The 26,954-nt window shown below is 34.2% G+C and overlaps 2 protein-coding genes across 4 annotated transcripts in view; both read right to left on the reverse strand.

Moving 5' to 3' along the window:
• Positions 1 to 242: 242 nt before the first annotated feature.
• The window catches only part of LOC142342798 (dynein axonemal heavy chain 3-like), a 160,143-nt gene continuing 133,431 nt past the window's right edge, over positions 243 to 26,954 (reverse strand). For all 3 annotated transcript variants that reach the window (XM_075394375.1, XM_075394374.1, XM_075394376.1), the window contains 5 exons: positions 24,756 to 24,884; positions 6,906 to 7,171; positions 6,360 to 6,576; positions 5,765 to 5,957; positions 243 to 518 (listed from right to left, as the gene is read on the reverse strand). In XM_075394375.1, coding sequence (XP_075250490.1) covers positions 415 to 518; positions 5,765 to 5,957; positions 6,360 to 6,576; positions 6,906 to 7,171; positions 24,756 to 24,884 — 909 coding nt within the window. In that variant the 3' untranslated portion in view covers positions 243 to 414. The remainder of the gene's footprint in view (positions 519 to 5,764; positions 5,958 to 6,359; positions 6,577 to 6,905; positions 7,172 to 24,755; positions 24,885 to 26,954) is intronic.
• Positions 974 to 4,024, reverse strand: LOC142342799 (transient-receptor-potential-like protein). Its single transcript, XM_075394377.1, has one exon. It carries the CDS (start codon positions 3,758 to 3,760, stop codon positions 1,112 to 1,114), a length of 2,649 nt encoding a protein of 882 aa, XP_075250492.1. The 5' UTR covers positions 3,761 to 4,024; the 3' UTR covers positions 974 to 1,111.

The following is a 26,954-nucleotide window of genomic DNA, read 5'->3' on the forward strand; positions in this document are numbered from 1 at the left end:
CCGGAGTTAGTTCTATAACAAATTTTTGACAAGTATCAATACGGTTTTTGATTGAGCACTGTAAGAACACACAGATAGACCAATTCGTGCTTTTAAATCATTTTTCATGCAGACAAAAATCTAAAATGATAGAAACTTTCTTGTATTTTGCTGCAACTACAAATAAGTAAAACTTAAAAACCCTGGTATATTCCAGCTTTTTGAAGACACCAGTTCTGCTCTATCATTGAACAATATAAAAATAATCGCAAAAATTTCATGTTCTAAAGAAGCTTTTGGTATCAGAATAAACTATTTACAATTTATACATCTAATTTACAATTTCCCCATTTGAAACAGAGAAAGCAGTTGTTCTTGTGGTTTAAGGTTAAAGTGGAATATTTTGAATAATTTGATTTGGCTAATGTCTTGTGATTAGTCGTCTAACTGGCACAAGAGAGCCACTCCTCTGTTGACCCAGTGAGATTCGGGAAACTTGGAGGGCAGCTGCATGTACATCACAAAGTTAGTAGAATGTCCTGAAATGTAAACAAGGGCTCCGTTTTTCACCAAAGACCTAATCAATAAAAACCATAGTTCCCCATGATCATTTTCAATCAGTATTTTCCAAGGATCAAAAATATTGCTGGAACCTAAGATATGTTTTCAACTAGTAGGAAAATTAAGCTATAATTAAGCTAAAAAAAGATTGCACACGGTCAGAACAATCAAAAATTTATGCAAAAGCAGTTTTGAACAATGTGTGCATGTTAAGAGTATTTTAAGAGCATCAAAATGTGGAAAATATTTTGCATTCCACATTTTAAGATTCTATAATTTTTGAACAAAATCAATCTTTAAAGAAGGTGCTCCGAAACAGTGGTTAAAACTGCCAGAAAATTCTCAAGATGAAAAATAATTTAGACTGATTTGGCTTCGAATAATTCAATACCTCAAAAATGATTTTTTTTGTAAAATCATTTATTGAATAATGCAACGTCTCCAAAATTTTAACTAAAAATTAGTATTAAAAATGAATGCAAGAATTTACACTACTTACAAATCACACACACACTTCAAATTTTAACTGTTATTTAACTTGTCAATTAATGAGTGACTTTAATTTGATTGGCTATTGTCGTTTGTAGGCCTGGTCCAGAAAGTGCTCACAATTCTCCACATTCATGTCCAAATCTCCCATCTTCTTTCGGACCCAACTTTCAATCTCCTTCACGTGCTCCCCAGTCGCATTGTCATTACTTCCACTCGAATTCATATTTCTTCGCCATCGAGTCTTCACATTTTCCAGCATTTCCTTCACATCTGAGAGGGTAATTTTTGAGCTTGTATTCTCAGTCCCGCTTTTCTTCGACTTCAAAATACGCGACCTGATGGTTTCCACAATCAACACGATGTACGCAACCCTTGGAATAATGTTGAAAGGTGGGGGTACTGGGTTGATGCCTCCAGCAATGAATGGAATCAACATTTGGGCTTTGTCACATTTGTAATCAATATCTACGTTGCCCTCAAGGGTTTCCATCGTCTTGAACATCAAGCCGATTAGAATGTTGAGAAAGATCAACACACCAAGGATACAGTATATGATCCACAAAAGCAGCCCAACAATAACAGGAACGTTGTAGTTATCCGAATAGAGCTTGTTTATCAATTGGTAGTCAACACTTCCGCTTAGAGCCCAAAAGGTCACCCAAAGAGATCCCACGACATCAGTGAACTGTTTCACGTTTGAATCCCAGATATCATAGTAACACTCGTTGAAATCATACACAATGTTCTCGTTACAACTCGTATCAGTTTTGTTGTCTCGCACATCGTAGAACTCACAACATGCACCAGTTTGAAACGTGCTGTTCTCATTGGGAATCATGCACGTGTAATCACTAAGAACGGTTTGACCGCGCAAAGTGTTATTTTGGATGCACGAAAAATCAGATAGAGCTAAATTAGCCGGAAGTAGTAAACATTGAGCTGGGTTATAGTTATCGGCCGCTCCTGAGACGTCGAAGAAGCAGTTATAGGTGTCGATGTAGTTTCTCAGCAAAACTGTGGCGTCGCTGGTTGCAGAACAATCACTTAATTCATTAATTATCGTCTCGTTGTCGAAACATTGGTACGTCCGAGTCAACGTTTCGTTCACGTAGCATGTTCTCATTTCAATATTCTCCACGGGCTCCTGTATGATGCACTCAAGCGCGTAAATAATATTTTCTTTCCACATCAAGGAGTTGATAGCAATAGCAAACGAAAATTGAAAGATGAAGAAAATCAGGAAAAATCGGACGATGATTCCCAATGCAAATCCAAGCAAGATGTTGAGCTTTCCTAAACTTTCAGTAACGCCTACCCAATAAATGGAGCGATTCAAGACTAGCAGGGTTCCGAGTGAAAAACAGATCTCGTAGCTTTGGGTTGAGACATCGTGTAAGCTGGCATAGTCTTCGCTTCCCGCGGCTCCGGACCAGTACATCAAAGTGCTGACCAGAAACAAAAGCATCGTCAATATGTCGTATCGACTCCAAGTATCACCCCAAACTGAACTGAACCCGAGCTTCATAGCTTGTAGGACGAACTCAAAGAATCGTCCAACTAGCCAGGCGAACACATACAGGTTGCACACCCACTGTCCAAACTCAGATATCGCGCCTTCGCTGTAGGTACTCGGGTCTTCGTTGTTCGCGGGAACCCAGCTGGTCAAGTTTATGCAATTTATAGCTGTCATTATAGCCAAAATTAAGTAACCCACAAATGCAGAGGCGAACTTCAGCAAAGGAACCTCGAACCATTGCAACCAGGAAATGTTTGGGGGAACGAAGATGTTCAAGATCCAATAGAAGGGCAGGATTAGTACTCCGATAATTGATATTCCAATTTTTATAAACAAATTCTGTCCTCGCCATGGAATGCTCCCTGTGAACGACTCATCAATAGCTTGTTGGCAAAATCGATGCGCAACAAATTTCTTCTGATTGGTATTGATAGCATAGAGAATCCGTGTTACAGGTCCCCCAGGCGGAGTAACCTCCCCATCAACATTGGGATTGTTCATGCTCAACAAACACTCCAACTCTTTATCAGTAGCGACACATGACAAATACTCCTCACTGAACTTCTCACACTTGGAGGTCAAAACTCGGTACTCCTCCGAAAGCTCTTCGTCAACGATGCTCAAACGATGCGTCTCGGTTCTCATTTTGAACGCCTGATGTAACGGATCTTGGTGAGTAATCATGATGTAGGAAGGACTGCATATCGCTTTGTAAACCGACAATCTGTAAAGCGATCTCTGAAGTCCGTCTTGACCAAAATTGGAGGAATCCTCATCAATCGGGAACGCTCCTAGACTGAACAAATATTCGATCAATTCGTAGCTGTTGTTATGGCACGCAACCATTAAGGGTGTGGTTCCGAACTGGAAATGCTTGGACAATACAGCGAGGTTCACAAGGGTCCGATCCGAGTTATAGAGTATCTTGATTCCGGTTCGGAATCCAACGTCGACCGCAATCAACATGGCATCTCCGGGATCTGCTCCATTTTGCATCAGAAGTTTCATCAAGTCCTCACTTTGGAGCTTGATTGACAGAGCAAGAGGAGTATAGCCGAAATCATCTTCAGCGTTTATGACCGTGTCAATATGTTCGAGAGTTTTCAGATGGTCGGAAACCAGGTTTATATCGCCACTTTCGACCGATTTGAAAAATTCAGAGCGCAGATTAGCAAGTTTCTCAGATTCAGCATTCTCATCCTGGTTATCCATTATGCTTCGAACGAATCAGTCAGCGATTTTAAATAGCAAACTGTAAAGGAATGTTTTAGCTAGCAACTTTGAAATGAACTCTTGACTTTAAAAATTAGAAAGAGAAACAAAGCTACAGCGCGTTAAAACACGTACGACCGTTGCACGCGCTTACAGTCAACTCCTTGATCAAAACGATTTGAACATTAAATTACAGCACTTTTTGAGCCAGCAAAAGTAACACAGCAGAACTTGGCAACCAGATCTTTTCATTTACTGCAGTTTGGTCATTTACGCTTACCAATTATAACAAAGAACTAACAAGCGAACGCATAAAACGCGTAATCAAAAAGCTACAACGAAAGAGAAGAACACGAAGTCAACAGTATTATTTTTTTAAAAATTACCAAAACTAGAGCAATAGGCAAACGTTGAATTAAAAGATACACCATGTAAGAAAAAAAGAATCAAGCATAATCTATTGAAAAGTTCAAAAACCGGAGAGAAAATTAATTCAAAAAATGTAAATATTTTTCAGTACTTGATCTCTACAACAAACGCCAGCTGTATTTCAACGGAAAAACAAGACAAAAAAATGATTAGCAAGCTTCTGAAGACAGTAATCAGCAAGCAAACAAAATAAACGCTGTTTCTCGTGAGCGATGAGGAAGTTCGACAGCAAATGCATCAAACGTTATAGAGTAGAACTATAACATCCTAAATTGATACAACTCAAAAACTGAACTTAAAACTTAAACATCCCTCCAAAAAAATACGTTCAACATTCACTAAACATGTTTATAAACTGTTTATAAAATTAATAAAAAGTAGGATAAACTGTAATTGATGGAAACCGTTTTAACAACCAAGCCACAGAGATACAGTAAGAAAAACAGACCATCGTCATGGCATATTATTGTCAATTGGGAGTTTCTATAAATTCGATCATTAAGAAAAAAGACCAATAGAACCATTAACAAAAGAATCTATACAAAAAAAAAATATGCAAAACAAATGATAAATTCATCATGAGTTATGGATATAGCTGAAATGATGCTGATTAAACGCATTCAAATTGTCAACTTGTATTGATACACTTTGGTGCCAAAAAAATTGCGCACATCAATTTGTGCTCTTTAATTGTTATTTTTGCTCCAAAAGTTTGATTCAGACTAAATCTTGACAAAAGGCGTAAAATTTTAAAGTTTTAAACAAAATTTTGTCACTTTTTTGCTCACACATAAAAACATAGATAAGCTGCTTTGTTCTTTTACTGTTTGCAATACTGTTGTGATTCGAAATGTAAGATTTTCATTGACAAAATGCGAAAGCAACTCAAATGAGAAGATCTAGTACAGAGCATGCATACAAATGATACCAAAAAAGTAACAGGCTCAAAGCATCTCTTGTGAACTAACGATGCATGTTCTTCTAAAAACTGAAACATGATTTCTTGACAAATATTCAATTTCAGACTAACATTCACTTCCATTTTGGGTTACAATACAATCAGATGGACAGAAACTGTTTGTTAGATGTTCAAACAAGCAAAAAATTCTTGTTTGCCCGGATATTTGGAAAAATTTTGCGAAAAGTTGCCTTTTTAAAACCTTATGTTTAAATAAAATAATGCTCCAGTGCATAATTCAAAAAAATGTCGACAATTTCCTCAAAAAAACAGTGGGTACAAGTATGGTCGGCAAATAGTCCCAATCAGAATTCAAGAAGAAAAAGTTTCGAAAAATTGACTGGTGTCGTTATAAAATTGTGTGAAAACTATACAAGCTAAACTGTCAACTAGATGTTTAAAACGCTAAAAGCGTTATGGCTAATGACTTGAGGACCGCTTTGAAATCAAAATAATTATTAATTGATGTTTGTGACGCTTTTAAAAATTCTTTAGGTGTATGTAGCTTTTTGGTACGATAGTGTATGTTTTTATCAAGATGCCTCATGTGTTCATGTCCCATTCCGTCACCTAACCTGACAATGAAATTAGAGATAACTCATGTAGGAAAATATGACCTGTGGTGGAGAGGACGCCCCTTCTGGCAGAGGTCTTGTATATGGGGCAGGAGTAGACACCCTCGTGGCTGATCTTGTCCTTCTCAACTGGCTTCAGCCAGATGATGGGCATCTGGTCGAAGAGGATCTTGGGGGAACTCTCATTCAGACTGTGTTCCACTCTGTCCCATCTCGCACCCTCCACAAACAGTCCCTACATCAGAAGTAACGACAGAGTGTGAAATGCAACGCAAGAATACAAACAAAGTCGAACTTTTCGAACTCATTCGACATTCTGAATCCCTTAGAACGCCACTCAATTTGCTCAAATGTTTCCGACTTGAAATAGTTCTCATCTTTGTGTCAACATTTTTGTATTGATCAAGCTAAAAGTGCAACACACTATAAAAGACCAGATTTTCAATTCTAAATATTGAGGAAGTTACTTCAAATCAGTCAGACCTCTGCTCAACGTTTAATCACAGATCAAAAAAAAGCAAAGATGTGAACAGTAATCTGAAGAAAAACGACTCATTTTGCAGCATTTTTTAAATGAAAAACCTACGCAATCAGAATGAACTGTTAAAAAATATGAATTATGAGAAGAAAATTGTACCCTGACGTAGGCACCGTCGGCTGCCCTCTCAGTGACCTCGTTCTCAGTTTCCATTTTTGTAACTTCAAACTCGAATCCCAAGTGATCAATCGGTATAGTGTACTTTCTGGCAAAGTTTTGACTCACACCAGTTAAGAATGACTGAGTGAAATAGAAACCAGACAACCAGAAACAATCCGGAGCAGCGTTGTCAATCCACGTTTGGAAAAATTTTAGCCTGGAATACAAAACATTTAATTAATTGAAAATTCTTTCATAAATAAATGATCCAGACAAATGACTCGTATTCAATTACTTCTCCAAAAACAAACCCTTTTACATACTGTTGAAATTTAATGATTGTCAATTTTTTCTATATTGTCCACTAAATATTTTTACTGGTCACTCGTTGGATTCTGACAAATCTGAAGATTAAATTTGAAGATTCACAACTAAACATTTTATTACCAAAGCAAAAGCGAAGCGAAGATCTTACAGACTCCTGATGCTCAGCTAGTTCGTTAGCTAATGGACAAAAACATTAGCTGTCCAAACTGTTATATAAACCTCATAATCAAGTCTGCAATATATCCCCCGAGTGGCTTCAATGAGGGATAACTCTTAGCAGCCCAGCTGGCAGGCACCTTTCCTACCAACATAGAGTTAAACACATCGTCCAACTGCGCACTCATCACAACCAGACCCTTGATGGCCCTCTGGAGGTTCTGGAGACTGGATCTGATGATGGAGATGAGTCTGTTGAATCGAATGAGCTCCTGTCTTAACACTGTGTTCATTGACTCGTGGTAGTCCACAGGGTACTGTTTCATAACCTATACAAATAATCACTAGGTTAGGAAGACTCCATCAGCCTTGTAGCTCACAATATGAACAAGGAAACTGATCAGACAATGAATCATTTGGAGCATTTTGTTTTTCAACAAAGAAAAACGGTTTCTCTCGACCATTTATTAGCATTTCCTTAAACAGTATAATGCTCAAAAACATTCAAATTTAAGAAATCATTAGTCAACATACAATGGATAAGACATTTACGGGTAAAATCAGCACACAGCGCCGATATACTATGTAATTATGTGATTGCATAATGTTGGACAGATGATTAAGATTGAACATTATACTACTAACCCTAAAAAACTGATGATACGAGTTAGTCGGAGAATTTTAAGTCTAAACTAAGAAAGTACAACCAACTGACGCCGGACGAATTGCTCTCTAATAAGGGTTGAATTTAGTTGATTCAAACATTATGTAGATAACACTTTCTTCTCTCAGCAATTCTCAGCAATTTTTTTTGCATTTTATCTTGACATCTAGTAGTAAAATAAAAGCAATAAATATGATCAACAATAGGCATTTGTACAAACAGACATAAACTTCGCCTCCACCAAAACCCAATACTATCCATCAAAAATCACATAAGAACTTTGTTGCTTGTCCTCGCATCCAAAAACAACAAAACCAAAATTTCTTGATTGACATTTGTAAACTACAAACAAGTTGGAAAAATTTGCAATGGTGCAATATAAACTCATGTATACCGGCGAAATGGGCTGGTTACGTACAGCATTTTTTCGCTTCCAGGAAAAATAGTCAAAGCTTTTGAAATTTCAAAAGTCATTCAGCTCGCTCGTATAAAGCATCGTTTAGGCTAAATTTCAAGGCAGCAAGACATCTTGATCAAAACATCTCGCATTTAAATAGTATGTTAGCAAACGATTTTGCAAACAAAAATAAAGTGGATGCAAACGTTGGTAACGAAACCTTAGTACAAGTTTGATACAAGATACTCCCATGCGAGAGACCCATGAAAACTTTGTTAGAATATGAAGTTAGAATTTCAGAGAATTAAAGAGCGACGATATCAATAAGTCCCAAAAAAAGGATTCTCAAACGCAGACAGTAATTTGCATTAAAAATTACAGAAGTCAGTTTACACGCTAACAATAGCAAAAAGAAATAGGTGACTGTTTTTCTGAGCTAAATTTTTTTTCAATTTAAAATGTACTCGACTCAATAATGATATTAATTAATAATATAATTATATTTATTATAATTGATAATTATTTCAGGTAGTTCACCAACCCATCCGTAAGATATATTAAAAGGCAACGAGCAGCTTTCTCGATTTACAAATCTGCCATGGCACCTAGTCTAACTTGCACGAAGAGAACTAGTGCGTTATTTGGAACGACGTCATAAACAATCTCTCTTGCGAATCTCTCATAAAAAAACCATCCGCCTTAGAAAAGGGAAGTGGTTTGAGCTTTGAAACCTTCCATAAGACGGACAAAATGCACTTCAAACTGTTACAAAGATGGTTCACCGAACATTTATGATGGTCTTCTAAAAGCAAAGTTTCATGTTATCAATTTTAGACGCGAAATGTGACTCATGGCAACGGCAACAACCTGCAATGAGAGAAAAAAAAACTTTAATTTGAACCAGAAGCCTTTTAAAGATCATAAACCTTTGTGCGTAGTCCTCAAGCATAAATCAAACGACCGCGAAATTATTCAGAAGAAACAGCACAAACGCCTTCCGAAAAGAAGACGAACGAACTGCAAGTAGAAGCAGCTTGGGAGGCATCCTGCAAGATGTTTCTTCAGTCACCTTATTTCAGACTGCATAGTCAATGTTACGAGCTAAAAGATCTTACACCTTATTGTGGCACCTCATAACACCAGTATCAAGTCTACGTCTGGGTGTGGAAAGCCAACAAAAAAGAAGCAAAGTGTGACGTAAGTGTACATTAACAACTTAAAAACAGCTTAAGGCAACTGAAACCTATCTACATCGAGATAACCTTTTTTCCAATGCGTAAAGAAACAAAGAAAGACAAAGAGGCTCGGTTATGTGCGAACGCATATAATGTTCCGACACCGCTCAACCAAGTTTTTGACTTAATTGTCTACCAAATGAGGAAGAAATTTTCAAAAACTTACATGCTCTTCAAAAATAATTGGTGTATCCAATTACAAAATCGGTTTAAGCGCAGTCGACTATACAAATTAAATAATAACTCATTAGAGAAACGATGATACCTGCCATTAAAGAGAGTAAGAGACAAAAGAAACAACAAAAACGACAAGAACTACTTACGACGAAAACTCAATGTCTATATATTTTGAAAAAAAGATGAAAAGGTCAAAAACGCATCAGATAAAAATTAACAAAAAGCGATTGAATTGCACCTTATCAGAAAAGATATGGGCCAGTCTTTACTGAGAAAAATTAACAAGTAGACAAAAACAGAAAGGGCAAAGAAAGTCATGAAGACACTTAGCTACCAAATGAAATCATTCAGTGGTTTCATTTATACTTTCAAAGATACCAATGAGACATGTCATTATCCATAATGTCATACGAATTCAAAAAGAACAAATACAGGAAAAAATCAATAATTCACATAGTCAATTAAATTGTGCGAGGAAACAAAGTCGAAACCTAAAAAACTATATTCTATTCACTAAAAACATCAATTATAACCAATTTCACCTTCTTTTATTGCCATAAATGTTGTATGTGACTGGTCATTATTGTGCCATCAATATGATAATATAAACGTAATTATGTAAATGAAATTAATGTATATGATAAAACGCTTAGTGACCATTTTAGGCTTTTGCTTTATCATAGGTCAATGGAATTTTGATTCAAACAGAAGAAATTTGATGTAACACCGGAATCAAGGAGTTACTCAGCGATAAAAAAAATCTTTTAAAGAAAAACAATTAATTTCTTTTTCTTTGAAAGCTCACATGAAGTTGATAAACTATATATCGCCTTAACATTAGCTCCTCTCTATTCATTTAGCTGAATCCGTATCCAAATTAACACCAGGATACATCTTATGTACAAAAACAAACAAAAGAAACAATTTTTCTAGAGAAAAAGGAAAAACGAAAATTAAAACATTTTGTCTTTCCCTTTGATGGCTTCTGGCCTCTCAAACAAACTACATTTCATGCAAATAATGATCTCTTTATCATACACTAAATGACTCAACAGCAGTTGCATGAGAATTTTACTATAACAAGGAGGCTCAGTAATTTGCGTTGGCACCTAAAGTTCCAACCTCGCTCATCCGCATTTTTGATAAACGTCTACCAAATAAGGAAAAAATAGAAGAACCCCAAAAACTCAAGTATTCCTCAAAAAAGTGTCTATGAAAAAAGATCATCTCCAACCCAGATAACTCAGTGGAGTAAAAAAAAACGCCACATTAGATTGATTAGATAAGCCATTATTACGAAAGCAAGTCAAGACGAACAACAAAATCAAACAACAATAACAAACATCAATTACATCCAAAACTTTATATCCGTTTTAAAAAAAAACTTATTAGCAAGGTCAAAATAGCGTCAGATAAAACTGAAACTAAACAAAACAACTTTTACTTCAACAAAAACCGACCACTCCATAAAAAGGTTCGGTAACAATTCGACAAAAAAGAACAAAAAGCAGCAAAACAAAAAAAATTGAAATAAATTTTGAAAAACACTCAGTATCAAAGTAATGACAACCATTAAATAGCAATTGAAAACTTCCGACATGTTTTTGATCACATACAACTCTATAGAAGGGCAGGAAGAACTGTCTTCATTCAGTTTTTTATGCGATTACAAAAAGAACAACAAATAGAGACAACAAACAAAAATTCAATCAAAATTTGAGAGAAAACATTGTCGAAGCCGTAAAGGCACATTTTGCCCCTCATAACATGTTCAATTGAGCCTTCATCAAACGCCAATAATGTGGAAGGCGAGCTCACTTTAATGAGAATAGGTAATAAATAGACAAAAAAAGAAAAAAAAGCAAAATATAGTAATACTTTTGTATACTTCGAAAACAATTGTTTTCAAAGTCATGAAAGCCATTATCTACAAAACGAAACAATTAAACAGGTTCGTTTATTCGTCCAGAGAAAGCACTTGAGACTTGTTATTAATCAGAATATGTCTTACCTCTACAAAAAGCGCGTCAAACTTAGACACAAATCAAAAATTAGTTTTTTTTTGCAAAAAAACCTTTGTCGAAGCCAGTAAATTCAAAACGTTATGTCCGTATGCATATAATGTTCCAACACCACTCAACCACATTTTTGATTCAAGCGTCTATCAAATGAAGAAATTTTCAAAAATTAAATATTGTTCAAAAATAATTATTGTACCCAATTTAAAATCGGTTTAAGCTCAGTCGACTATACAAATTAAACAATATTTCATTAGAGAATCGATGATACCTGCCATTAAAGAGAGCAAGAGAGTAGAGAAACAACAAAAACGGCACGCATTACTTACGACGAAAAATCAATGTCTATCTATTTTCAAAGAAAGATAATGAAAAGGTCAAAATAGGATCAGATAAAAACTTTTAAAAAAAAAACAATTGAATTGCACCTTAATAGAAAAGATATGGGCCAACCTTTACTGAGAAAAGCTAACAAGTACACAAAACTAACAAGGGCAAAAAAATCAAGAAGACACTTAGCTACGAAGTAAAATCATTTATTGGTTTCATTTATACTTTCAAAGAAACCAATGAGACATGTCATTATCCAGAATGTCATACATCTTCAAAAAGAACACATACAGGCAACAATCAAAAACTCATTGAGTCAGTTCAATTTTGCAAGAAAACAAAGTCAAAGCCTGAAAAACTATATTCTATTCACTAAAAAAATTCATTATAACCAATTTCACTTCTTTCAACGCCATAAATGTTCTATGTGACTGGTCATTATTGTGCTATCAATATGATAATGTAAACGTAATTTTGTAAATGAAATTAATGTATATGATAAAACGCTTAGTGTCCATTTTAGGCTTTTGCTTTATCATATGTCAATGGAATTTTGATTCAAACAGAAGAAATTTGATGTAACACCGGAATCAAGGAGTTACTCAGCGATAAAAAAAATCTTTTAAAGAAAAACAATTAATTTCTTTTTCTTTGAAAGCTTACATGAAGTTGATAAACTATATATAGCCTTAACATTAGTTCCTCTCTATTCATTCAGCTGAATCCGTATCCATATTAACACCAGGATACATCTTATGTACAAAAACAAACAAAAGAAACAAGTTTTCTACAGAAAAAAGAAAAACGAAAATTAAAACATTTTGTCTTTCCCTTTGATGGCTTCTGGCCTCTCAAACAAACTACATTTCATGCAAATAACGATCTTTTTATCAGACACTAAAAGATTCAACAGCAATTGCATGAGAATTTTACTATAACAGTGAGGCTCGTTAATTTGCGTTTGCACATAAAGTTCCAACCTCGCTCATCCGTATTTTTGGCATAAAGGTCTACCAAATTAGGACGAGATAGAAAACCCCCAAAAACATAACTATTCTTCAAAAAAAGTGTGGTTGAACAACAAGATCGCCTCCAACCCAAATAAATCAGTGAAGTAAAAAATGCCCCATTGGATTGATAAGATCAGCCATTAAGCAAATCAAGACGAACAACAAAATCAAACAACAATAACAACAAACATTAATTACATCCAAAACTTTACGTCCATTTAAAAATACAGAAATTTTGGCAAGTTCAAAAGAGCGTCAGATAAAACTGGAACTAAACAAAACAACTTATGATTCAACAAAAAAGGACCGCACCATAATAAGGCTCGGTAACAATTAGACAAAAAAAGAACAAAAACAGCAAAACAAAAAAATTGAAATAAATTTTGAAAAACATTTAGTATCAAAGTGATGAAAACCATTAAATAGCAATTGAAAACTTCCGACATGTTTTTGATCACATACAACTCAATAGAAGGGCAGTAAGACCTGTCTTCAATCAATTTTTATGAGGGTACAAAAAGAACAACAAATAGAGACAACAAAAATTCAATCAAAACTTGAGAGAAAACATTGTCGAAGCCGTAAAGGTATATTTTCCCCCCTTATAACATATTCAATTGAGCCTTCACCGAACACCAATAATGTGGCACGCGATCTCTCTTTAATGAGAATAGGGACTAAGTTGACAAAAAAAGAAAAAAGTCAAAATTAAGTAATACTTTTGTATATTTCGAAAACAATTATTTTCAAAATCATGAAAACCATTAGCTACAAAGAAACTAAAAAGAGCGCCAAATTTAGACAAAAACTAGCTTTTTTTGCAAAAAAACGTTTGTCGAAGCCAGTAACTTCAAAACAAAATCTTTTAAACAGAAATTTAGATTTCGTATACTTGCAGTTTTCCGTGACAAGAACAATGTCATATGTGACCTGTAATATAGGAGACTACGTAACAAACAGACAAAAAGAACAAAAATGCGAAGTTAAACGTTTTCAACGTCATGAAAGCCATCAGTTATCTACACAAATCAAAATACAGGCTCATTTATTCTTCAATAAAAAAGCCAAAGATTCCTGTCAAAATCCAGGAATTTTCATAGAAAAAATAAGACAACGTAAAAAATACAGCTAAAGACAAATGTAAAAAATTCAATTAAATTCTTCGAGAAAGGGGTGTTGAAGCCGTTGAAACCGTAATCCATGCCTTTAAAGATTCCTATATGTTCACTTGTGCCATATTTTGAACGCCAAAAACGTAATATGGGAACTTTTGATAATGTGATAAAACAAGAGAAAAACGTGAAAAATGGGCTAATGCATAAAAATTTTTAAAAAATGAGAAAACTAGTAATATCAAAGGCAGAAAACCATAATTAAACGCGCAAAAAATATTAATTTTTTGATCAATAGAAAGAAGAGGAGCATTCTTTCTTTGCTGACACAGGCTACAAGTTGACCATATTAAGAGAAAAATAGTGGCAAAGTTCAATAAGCCATTGTTTATTTGAAATCAAACATTCGTAAAAGTGAAAACGACCATAACTGTTAGCATGAAAAACTAGATACATTATTTTGGAACTGCTTAAGAAAACATTTAGATCTATCATCACTGAGCTTTAATTTGAATTGTTCTTTCTTTAATTGACATAAAGAAGAGCGAATTTTTTTTTTTAAAAAAAACCGACTGATTACAATCCGAATTATTTTTTATCCAAAACCAGCCTGACTATTGCTTTTCGTCAATTAAGAACACTCAATTGCTTCGAATGTTTTAAATCTAGATAAACTGTTAGTTAAAAGATCAAAAATAAATGCTGCGTTTTTGACAATCATAGAGTAAAGTTAGCAAAAAACGGCAAAATTTTCATTCCAGAATACTCTCAATGAACGTGGAAGTAGAAATAGCTCTCCTTGTAGTTTACGAAGATTGTGCTGGTTGTTTGTGGGTGTGTACATCCGGCAAATTTAATCAAAGTGTACTAAAGAAGCTTATTTCGAGCAATTTTTGATGAAACAGGCTGATATTTGAAATATTTAGCCAAATAAATTAAATAAAAAAGTCAACAATACTTTTTTGCCTTTAAAAATAAAATCAACAGTACTATCGTTAACAATTTTTACATATTTTAGCAAAATTGACGAAATTTTATGAAAAAAATCCGGAAAATGTGAACAAAAATAAACCAAATCGGTCTAATATTCACAAAATGTTAAACCACAACTCGCTCTAGAAACCGAAATTCAAAAAAATCCTAAAATCTTTTTAATTCCATATTCTACTTTGGATGGGTGAAAAATATATCGATCGGTCAAAATTGTCTGAACAATCCAGTTGAGTATATAGTCCCCCCCTTAAGAGGGGTCGGACCAATTATTATGAATTAATCAAGGGAAGTATCAAAAGTTTTTCAATTAATTTAATATCTTAATTCTATAACTCTGAGGGTACCTGCACTAATTCCCAAACAACCTAATTCACATTCCATTTTTTCAGTCGAAAATGGTTTCATGGAACTTTCACAAAATAGGCCAAATATAGGACAATTCAGAACAAAACAATAGGAAAAAAATTTGGTGGAAAAGAAGGAAAAACGATATTTTTTTTTCAATTCCATACGCTGTTTATTGTTCCTGAGGCTTAACGAGATTTTCGAACTTGGTTGGTTAAACTGATTTTTTTTAAAACAGAAAACCGAAAAACGAGCAGATGTCACCAGCATTTTTTCAGTTTTGAAAAAATAGGAAAATAAGATCAAGAAATTTTTCGAAAAACAGAAAAGTATGAATTTTGTCTTGTATATTTTTGCAAAATATTATGCTATACATCATAACTCTTCCTCATTATGAATTATAATCCTCTATCATTAGAGATAATATCACATAAAAAAACAGAAATGGTTCCTTAGGGTACATTCAAAATTATAACAACAGAAAAGGCAACCACTTGAGGAAAGAAGGAAAAAAATGTTCAACAGAGTCCAACAGTTTATTAAGGGGTTCTTTACGACTAAGTAATTAAAATGCAAGACAATTCAGTATTTCAGTTGCAAAATTATCAAAAATTCCAAATTCATATTTCTTTGATTTGTCACCTATATATGAATTGTCTCCATTTGTTGGATTTAACGCTTCACTTTTATTTTCCGAATTAGTCGCTATTTGTATAAGAAAAAAATTCTCTTTGCGACGAATTTTTTTGCTAAACTTAAACTTTCTGAGGAGCTGCTTTATGTTGCAGAATAATTGACAATGCAAGCAGTTTAATATCTTAAAATTATGTCAAAATGAGGGTTGTGATTTTTTTTCAGTTTTCACATTAAAGAAAAATGTAATCAATGTTGCTAAAAAAGTGATTTAAGTTGAGTTTTGTAAAACCTATAGTCAAAACAATTTTCCCATACAATTTTTTTTTTTTTTACAAATTCACATTTGAGACGAAGGTGGTAACATTCTGTGCTGCGAACAGTCTCAAACGAGCGTCCTGTTAAGTATGATAGCCATTTATTCAAGGAGACAGCAGCGTAGATCCAAGTGTTACGTCTAAAATGTATCCAAGTAAGAGAAATAATAAAATCACTTCATCGTGAAGCTCTACAACAAACACAAGATGAGAAAACAAGAAAAAGCAATTGTTGCTCAAAAATTCGACAGCATTTTTTTCAAAGTCTTGACGATGCAGCATTAAATTTTCCGCTTTTCCAAAACGTTTCTCTCAACAAAACCTGCTTCTTAAAAGCAAATAGAAAAGTTGAATGCCAGCGGATGTAGTAGTCGATGCGACGTGTTTGTGTTCGGATAGCCTTTAACATAAAAAACGTGACAGAATGTTAACGCTACGTTCTCCCCAAAAAGAAATTGAAAAAACTCAATAACAAATCATCCAATACTCATCGTATACAACTAAAATACAGGTAAGAAAACTTGTCATTTCTTTTGAAAAAGTCAGACACAAATTTTGTTCTTAATTCTTTTCACTAAAAATTAATAACTTTAAATTCCAACGGAATCACGGCCTGTTTTGTTAAACAGAAATACCACAACAAGGGGGCTCGGTAAAGTGCGTTCGCACATAATGTTCCGACCTCACTCAACCACGTCTTTCTGAATTAATTGTCCACCAAATGAGGAAGTGATAGAAAACTTTCAAAAAAACATTTTTTGTTCAAAAATAATTGTTTATCCATTTAAACATTAGCCTTGGCCCAAATCAATATACAAATGAATTATTAACTCAGTAGAGGGCCGATGATAATTGCCATTAAAGAGCGTAAGAGACAACACGAAAAAACAAAATCAAATAAAAACCACAAGCAGTACTTACGACCAACACTCAATGTCTTTCTGAAAAAAAAAACAATTAAAAAGTCAATATAGCATCAGATAAAAAGTAAACTAAAAAACCAATGACTTGCATTTTGCCAGAAAACAAATGGAACCTGTCTTCATTGAGAACAATTAAAAAGAAGACAAAACAAAAAGGGCAAAGATAGAAAATACATTTACACTTTTTGAAAAGAATAAAGTTCAAAGTCAGGAAACCAATTATCTGAATCATTCAATGGCTTGATTTATATAAACAAAACCATTGGGATCAATTATTATACAGAATATAATAGGACTACAAAAAGAACGAATAGAGACAAAAATCAAAAAATCATCTCAATTTCTTGAGGAAACGGTGTCGAAGCCTATAAGATCACTCTATATTCACAAAAAATATTGAATATAACCAACTGCACTTTATTCTGACGTCATTAAGATGATCTGCGACTCTTCGTTGATGTGCCATTAATATGATAATTGGACAAGACAGCAAAAAGAACCCTCAAAAATGGAAGACGTCAAGCAAAACAAAAAAATACGAAAATCCTAGCACCAACGCCAAAAAAAACATTATTGAAATAATAAAACAGCAATTAAAACTACATTATATGTAACTTGTGAATGAAAGTGTTCTCTCTCTCATGAATGATCCTGCACTAAAGGTTGCAGAAACAAGATTAAAGGAGGCAAATCTGAAAAAAAAAACATTATTCTTCTAAAAACAATTTTTTTAAAAAAACTTAAGACATTACAACAGCCAGCTTTCAATTAAAAAACAGTAAAAAGTTTGATTGAAACAAAAATGGAAGCCCATTATACGTGTCATTAGTGAAACTAAGTCCAAAGACAACACATTAACACTGAATACGGAAAGGATTCACAATTTCTAGAACAATTTCAAGCGAACTATTTCATGCAAACTATATGCTTTTTGCTGGAATTGTTTTGTATATTCATTGGTTTCCCATTGCACGAAATCGTGACTGGTCAATAATTGAGGCTTGATTTGAAAGTTGAAATCATTCTTGTCTGTTACTAACAAAAAAAAACAAAAACGGCAAAAGTACTTCAAAAAATACGTACATCACCCCATTTCAATCCGATTTATTTTTGCACTATAAAATTCCAGAACTAGAAAAAAACAGTGCTTGCTCTTGCTTCTTCTCCTTCAAAACCAAAGGTTAGGGAAATAGCTAATTTCACCAGAAAGTTATGAAATCAAGAAGAAATTATGAATTTTGGACACTTATCGACTTATATTGCCAGACAGGCATTATGTATCAACTGAAGGCATTAGATAGTTTCTTTAAGAGCTCCCTAGGCACTGAATTACTGAAGTAGACCTTTGAACTTTGAATACCTGAACTGAGTCATAAGACTACCAAAACAAACATCAAATTCAGGCAAATCTCAAGAATTCATTCGAAATTAACGAAAGCAATTTGTTGCAGCCATAAAAACAATGAGCTTTACTTACAAAACACAATATTGTTCCATTGGACTTTGCTGGAGCATGAATGGAATTCCTATTAATTGAACCTTTAAATGAAAAAAATATTTTCTTCTAATTGAGATGAAGGAAATGCAAAAAATGTTTCAAGAAGATAGACCCAAAAAACAACCTGAATCCTTTTTCATTGCAAAACACAACGATGAGAACCAAACTGGCATGGCTATCGCTGCACAGCTATTAAAAACGCAATTGTTCTTAAGAAATACACAAAGAAAATCTTAATACATCCAAAAATAAACTATGCGTTTTTTTATAAATATCGGTTTACATTAGCGAAAGACCGCAAAAATGTTATTTCCAGAAAACTTTCTGAGAAACAGGAGGTAGAAATCACCAATATCTGAGTAAATGAAGATTTTGTCAGCAGTTTTTTGTCTGTACCACGGGTCAAACTAGACAAATAGGGCCAAATAGGTATATTTGATGCTGTTTATTATGAAAAAAAAAGCAAAAATGCGGAATTTTCGGCAGTTCAGTTAAAAATTGATCAAAATTTAAGCAAAAACTAAATATGCATAAAAAACAGCGGAATTTAGGCTCAAGGTCACATTTCTTTAAACCTCCGTAACCTCTGTTATTAACCTTGCCTTTAAATACAGAAAAGGGTCGCTGAAATGTTTGATTCGGCTGTTTTAGCTCTCATTTTCGCTAATTTTTTAAACCTTTAGCGCACCAAATTTGAACCTTTAGCGCACATTGTTCAAATTTTCCAAAATTAGAGATCTTAAAAATTGTCACATCAATTAGGAAATAATTGATGTCAGTTAATCTATTTTAGTAACAATAGGAACAATTACTTCTTATTACTGGACTCGCATAGAATAAATAAAGGCTACTTTTGATCTCATCGTGGTTTCCAACAAGCAAACAAAAATTCTGATTGCATTGTTGCGATTTTTTTGAAAGTATTTTAGTGATTCCTCGTTTTTTTTCTATGCTAATCTCATATCAGAATGGTGTCACAGGTCAAACTTTGACAACTTTTTGTTGTTTGCAGCCCAATGATTCTAAATTATTTTTTGAGAGCAAAGCTCATGGTTTTTGTTGCTCGAACAAAATGTTTTTGTAAAATTTAAGTTAAATCTTGTGATTTTGCAGTATCGTTCGTTTTGCAGTCTCATGACAGTATAATGAAGAAAAACCAAAGTGGCCTGCTTAAATGGTATAAGTGAACCTACATAATGCTCTCAGTTTAAACCTATTGGCTCTTGGGAATTTGAATAAATTTGTGTCAGGAAAACCACAGTGAACTTTGGACTTTGCCAATAATTTCTTATTGCTGTCAACTTGTAGCATAGCTTTGTTAAACATAGGCTTGATCCGTTTTGTAGACGAAAACCGAGTGGGTCTACTTTTCAATTATGGTTTCAAGACTCTGGTACTTTGAGTTTTGTAAACATTTTAGATTTCTGGATATTCGCCCATCTTCGAGTTACCTTTCTTTTCTTGTCACATTACAACGTTAATGATGGTTCCCATTGACACTTATTTCTTTGCACTTTATTGCTTTTTCCTGTCAACTTGTATCTTAGCCTTTGTGAACATAAGTTGCATGTCCTTTGTGGAGGAAAAATAGAGCGACTGTCTTATTCAATTATGGTTTTACGGCTGTGGTACTGTCAGTCTTCACAAAAATTTTATAATTCTGGATATTTTTCCATTTTTGAGTTTCCGTTTCTTTTCTCGTCGCAATACAACCATAATAATGGTTTCCATTGGCTTTGCAGAAAAGAACAATTGGAGATGAAGTGTTTTGTGTGAATAGCTTATGGTTTCAACGGCTTCGACAACATTTTCTCCAAAGGTTGAATTGCGTTGACTAATAGATGTATTTGTCGCCTCTTTTGTAGTTATAATACATAATCTTGATAATGACTTGTATCACTGATTTCCTATGGAGGTATAAAAAAAATCTATTTAAGCACTTCAGTTGATATGATTGATATGATAGCTAATGACGTAATTGACTTTGAAATTGATTGACTTAGCTATTTACCTATTCTCATTACGGACTGGTCACATAAACTGAAGAAGTAGAAGATATTTTTCTAACGCTATTTAGATCTGTATTCGATGAATTATCTAAAGCTACTTTGATTGTTGTCTGGTTTTTTCCTGATGCATTTTTTTTAAAAATTTAAGATATTGAGTTTAGTCACAAGGAACGCTTGCTTTGGTTAATTGATTTTATTATTTTATGTCTTCTGGTTTCATCAATGGCAGCTCTCATAGGATTTTAAAGGCAGCTCCGTTTAATTCTTTGTCTCATTAATGAGCGGCCCATTGGTTTCCTAAGGAGTTACATGAATCTATCTAGTAATTTCAGCTGATTAATGCTATGACTTCGCCCCTTTTATTTCTGTTTTTGTCAACTTAACGGTTTGTGTGCTATTTTGGCTACGGTAATTGGCGATTTTCTTTGACAAAAAGACAATGAGTTTGACCATAATGAACGTTTTTGTAGTTTGTCTTGCCACGTAGTCTTATTGTTGGCCCGTATAATCTGCTCTCCAAGGGATCATTATTTAAATCTTTTGTTGGTTTGCGTTTAAAATATTTTCACTCAATGATCAATCATTTCCGAACAGTATGAATATTATTCGTAAGTTTTTGTTTTCTTCCTTATTTGGTGGACAATTAAATCAAACAATGTGGATGAGCGAGGTCTGGACCTTATGTGTAAACGTAAACTACCGAGCCTTCTTTTTGCCAAAAGTGTCATTTTAAAATTTTAACCGGCCTGAAATAATCTTCTACGAAATCTATCCTAGATAGAAAATCCGTCAAACTGAACAAGAAAAGAAGGAAAGAATTTATTTCTCAGCATAATTGAAATATACTATATGCAAATTCGTATATAATATTGAAATACAGCACAAAACCTTTCGACGAAATAAAATACTAATCATTCATAAAATTTGAGAAACTCAAGGAAATCCAGCAGTTCCATTGATTTTCCTTAAATTGCAAGAATACAACTGGAACTATGCAAAAGATCATAACAGAAAAACAAAACTCCAAAAACTCTTATTTTCGAAAAATTTAGGATTCAATGGCGTTCGACAATTATGTCATTCTCTAATTTTTTTTAAACTCATTTATCAATTGTTTTCGACCAGTATGTTTATTTTTGAAAGTTTTCTTTCTCTCCCTAATTTTGTAGACAATTAAATCACAAAAATGTGGATGAGCGGAGTCAGAACATCATTTGCGAACGCTAATTACCGAGCCTCTTTGTTGTCATTTGAAAACTTCAACCTGCCTGAAATTTTCTTCTACGTAACCTATCGTGGATAAAATCCGTTACATTGAACAATGCCAATTAACTTTTTAAGCATTGATGTAGCACTAACAGAATCACACCATAAATTCATGTAGCAGCAATTTTATTGAACTAGTTGACTGTAAAACAAAATTATTAAAATATTTAATGCAAGGAAAAACCTTTTGAAGCAAGGCGAGTTTAGGCTCTCTTTGTTTGTTGTTTTTGTCTCTTTTGAAATATTTATATTGTAATAATGTGACAAATACTCATTTGACATAATACCGTAAAATGCACTGCCTGGAACTTTACACAACTCTGTAAATACTCAGGTAATTCAGTGTTTTTTATTTAAATTTTAGCTGAGAGAATATATCATGAAAATCTACGAAGTGAAAAGGCCAAATTTCTTCCGCTCATTTTTTTTAATTAAGGGACCAAAAAAATATCAGCATCAAAAACCTCTCGTTTAATGGGCACTCAGACCACCAGTCTGTCTGGGAAGTGCGAGTAACACACCGTCAAACAGCTGAAGCAATAGACTCGATCAGCAAAAAAAACTCATATTTGACTGTCCCTTCTCATTTTGGTCGTAATTGATTCACAATTCTTTTTTAACTAATGCAAACTTGCTATCAACATAAAATACTTAAAAAGGAAAACAAAATAGTCAGTTCAAATAATCGTTGAGAAATCGCCACTTCCAAATCAAGGCCATTATTATGAAGATCACATCATGAGCATTGCTGCTCTTTCAGAACAATAGTAATCCATGCATGTCCCAGCCATGAGCAAATTCAAATCTGTCAAGAATGGCGCAAGTTAATTCAAAACTTACAAGATTCTTTCAAGATGTCAATCTTTGCAAAAATATGAACTATTCGTTCTTTTTTATTAAACATAACCGACTAACGTCGGGCGAATTGCTCTCAAACGGGCGAATTGCTCTCTTTTAGCTGAGAGAATATATCATGAAAATCTACGAACTGAAAAGGCCAAATTTCTTCCGCTCATTTTTTTTTAATTAAGGGACCAAAAAATATCAGCATCAAAAACCTCTCGTTTAATGGGCACTCAGACCAACAGATATCGATTTTGGCGGTATCTCATTATTCCTAAATTATCTAAGGAAATAGATTTAAGCGCCAGTATTAAAGTTAATTTTGAAAAAGTATATTTTTTGTTTCAGTTGTAATTCAACCAAGACATCTGACAATTTTCGCCGAACACTAAACAGCAAAACAGCTCAAAGAAAATTATGCATGGAATACTATATGTGTATTCTTCTATAATATTGAACTACATACAGCACATAACCTTTCAAAAACGACAGAACAAAAAAATCCTGATAGAACAAGAACAGAGAAAAAAAATCATGCATCGGGTTCCTACACCTCATTACATGAGGTTGGACAAAACAAAAACCGACTGCCATTACGTTCTTTACAGCCCGTTCATGAAGATGTGTAACAAAAACGATATTTCTTTAACGATAATGTCTAGTTCTTCGCTAATCTGAGACTGGTCTTCCGCGTTATTGACGTGGTTTAAGTCAAATTAAAAATAGCTTAAATTCCTCCAATTGGACTGCATATCTCGTAACGTATGAAATTTTGAATCACCAGGGATAAGACTTATAACTTGGCTAGGAAAAAATTGAAACATTTATATTACGAGTCGTATAAATCGAGAGAAAGCAACGAGTACTCGTAGCTCTGTAATAAGACCAACACGGACACAAATAGTTGCCACAAACTTCATTAGAGAGCAATTAACAATCCTATAATTCAGTTCCAATTCACTATAAACATTTCAAAAACACTGTAGAAATCATATTTATACAAAAATGTTTGATTTCAATTGATGACAACACAAACATGAGAACACTCGTCATGAGGAAACTTTACTCACGTAACCACGCTAAAAATAAAATCCGATAACATAAGGTTAACATACCAGGAGGATGACATTGCATATTTTACACGTAGCTGGCATAATGTAATCTGAGAGAATAATATTGTATCAACTGATCATATCAAACTGCAATTTAAAAACAATGCTGCACCTTCAAAATAAGCTTCATTCATTTCTATTATTTTAAAACTTGACCAAGGGTCTCAAAATCGTATTTCCGGAATTAGAGACCGTTCAAATAATTTATATTCCAGCATTATGAGCCAGCCCCTACCCTTAATTAACATTGCGCTAATTTGTGAATTTGGCGACAAAGACATCGTATAATTACCAATTAGTATAATCGCTCCTTTGTCGCCATATCCTACATTGTAAGGCCCTTTTTACATGTATTAAGATACGTTTTGTGGAACTAGAGAAATAAAATGCACCAAATAGTCCACTTTATCTGGTTGGGGCGCTTGCTCGCAATGAGAAAAATGGTGTCAGGACAAAATACCCAATGCCAAAATACCCAAAATATACCCAATATTTCATTCTAACGTTGAAACTATCAGAACGATTGTTTAGCATATTATTTAATTAGTGCATTTGGCCATGCCTCAGCGGCCCGTGGGACTTGATATGAAACTATCACAACCGAACATGGGATTAAACTATCAACTTAATTGCGAGAAAACATGCTTTTAAATTTGAGTGCTAATTTGTAATCGGATTAATGATCGAAAAGATCAAAGGGAAGAAATTGGGTGTAATGGCATTGGGTATTTTGGCACATTGGGTATTTTGGCATTGAGTATTTTGTCATGTAGCCGAGAAAAATAATTAGAATTGAGTAAATTCACCACCACCATAATCATTGACATAATTTCTACCACAGTTTGTTAAATATAATTTTTCAACTCAGAAATGTAAATTGATTGGTATCCGTTTCTGATGCAATTTTGCTGTCAAATCTTAAGCAAGCATTTAACCTTAAAACAATCCATAGGATTTAGATGCCATCTAAATTCAAAATCTAGAATTAAAAATCATCCAAATTCACTCATGATTATTGACCATCGACTCACCTCAGCCATGTCATAGTTTGGAGGCAGCTTCGTCAGGATGTCCTGAGCGAGATCCTGGATCTGTTCCTGAGGAGACTTGCCCTTTCCACCAGTCTGTCTGGGAAGTGTGAGTAACACACCGTCAAACAGCTGAAGCAATAGACTCGATCAGCAAAAAAACTCATATTTGACTGTCCCTTCTCATTTTGGTCGTAATTGATTCACAATTCTTTTTTAACTAATGCAAACTTGCTATCAACATAAAATACTTAAAAATGAAAACAAAATAGTCAGTTCAAATAATCGTTGAGAAATCGCCACTTCCAAATCAAGGCCATTATTATGAAGATCACATCATGAGCATTGCTGCTCTTTCAGAACAATAGTAATCCATGCATGTCCCAGCCATGAGCAAATTCAAATCTGTCAAGAAAGGCGCAAGTTAATTCAAAACTTACAAGATTCTTTCAAGATGTCAATCTTTGCAAAAATATGAACTATTCGTTCTTTTTTATTAAACATAACCGACTAACGTCGGGCGAATTGCTCTCAAACGACCGGCGAGCGGTTGACGTTGTCAGTAGCTAGCCGCGGTTTAGTGACGCTAGCTTTAGATTAATTGAAGGGGCTTAAGGGGAGCGCAGCGGGTGTGCACCGACGCAGGGGTGCAAAAGTGGATCGGGGGGCCGGTGTCCTGTTTTTTCACCCGTATACTTCTAACCCCCTATATTTTAACCCCTATATCATTTAACACCTCAATTATTGAACCCCTATATTATTCCACCCCGATTTTAGGCTTCCTAAAATTGAGGATAACTAGGCCTCAATCAATTCTATTTATTCTAATTAAAGGAAATTAAAATCGGGGTGAAATGACTGAGGTCTGAACATACTTTTCACACCTCAATCATTTCAACCCAATTTTAACCTGTATATTCATGGATAGTAGAACTAACAACTCAATAGTTTAAAGCAAAACTATAACAATTAGCGAATTATTTATCTCATCTAGTTCTAAATGGAGCAACTAAAAGCAATTGAAAAGTGGATGGGACTCAAGAACATTTCTTGTTTCGTTGAATTTTGAATTCAGCATGATAACTGCCGACTATGAATTTACTATTTCTTCAAAAAACAAAGAAATCTTGGTGGCAGAAGGCCATGAGTTTTATGTTAAAAGAACAAATAAGTTTACCACTGCCTGGAATTGCTCGAAATATCAAAGCTATAAGTGCCACGTTTCCGCTTTTACACAAGGTGACCAACTTATTCGCGTAAACGGTGAAAACTTCTATCACATTTACAGCCTTCATGTACATAACCTCAGCATTGCTCCTGCTTGTTTGTAAGCCCTCCTTCCAAACAAAGCGAAAAAAACGTAGAGCCGATTACTTGATGCCTTAGAAACATTTGCCCCAGACTGTAAGCCCGATAACGTTCTGTTGGATTCTGAAATTGCCCCTATTAATGCCTTTCAAAACCATCATGCAGCTTCAATGCTATCGGGCTGTTATTTCCATTTGACTCAAAATTTTGTTAGAAAAATTGGAGAACTTGGACTAAAAAAAGTTCGTGTCAGAAAATCATGAAAAAGACATGGCGCTTAAAATGATTCCTGCTCTAGCTTTCAAAAAAAAATAAGGAAATAGAAAAATCTTTTGAATTGATTGTCGAGGAAATAACTAATATAGCGAATCAACAGAAATTAGATAGCTTCGTTATTGAGAAAAAAGACGTGCTTTGATTATATTTGCAATCAAATTATATCAAGTGTCCACTTTTGAGCCGTCCTACCACATTCCCCCACAAATTTGGAATCAAAGAGACGCAGCCATTGAGGGAATTGCCAGAACAACTAATGCTGTTGAGGGCTGGCATTATGGTATACAAGCCTTGTTCAATGGACCCCATCCCGAAATTTGGAAACTTTTGGTTAACTTACAAAAAGACGCTGCGGTGCAAAAACTAAACTTTTTGAATGCCTCATCCAGGCAAAAATTCCCAAAGACGAAGAATTATGAGAAACTGAAAGGGAAAAAACAAAACTTGATGCAGATTAACATAGATGAATCTGAAATTTATTTTTTCAGGGCTAGTGACAGTTTGACTTAGTTGTGTATTTATTGTGAATATTATTGTGTTTATGTTTTTGTGTTAATTTAAATTTGAAATCCATCTTAATATTTTTGAATTGACGCCCTCCTTGCGTCCTAAGGGAGT

The sequence above is a fragment of the Convolutriloba macropyga genome, chromosome 7 (assembly GCF_964194025.1).
Source record: "Convolutriloba macropyga chromosome 7, txConMacr16.3, whole genome shotgun sequence".
Lineage (NCBI taxonomy): Eukaryota > Metazoa > Xenacoelomorpha > Acoela > Convolutidae > Convolutriloba > Convolutriloba macropyga.

What these genes read in the sequence shown, in the direction of transcription:
- LOC142342799 (XM_075394377.1), bottom strand. Translation starts at nt 3,760, where the DNA reads ATGGATAACCAGGATGAGAATGCTGAATCTGAGAAACTTGCTAATCTG.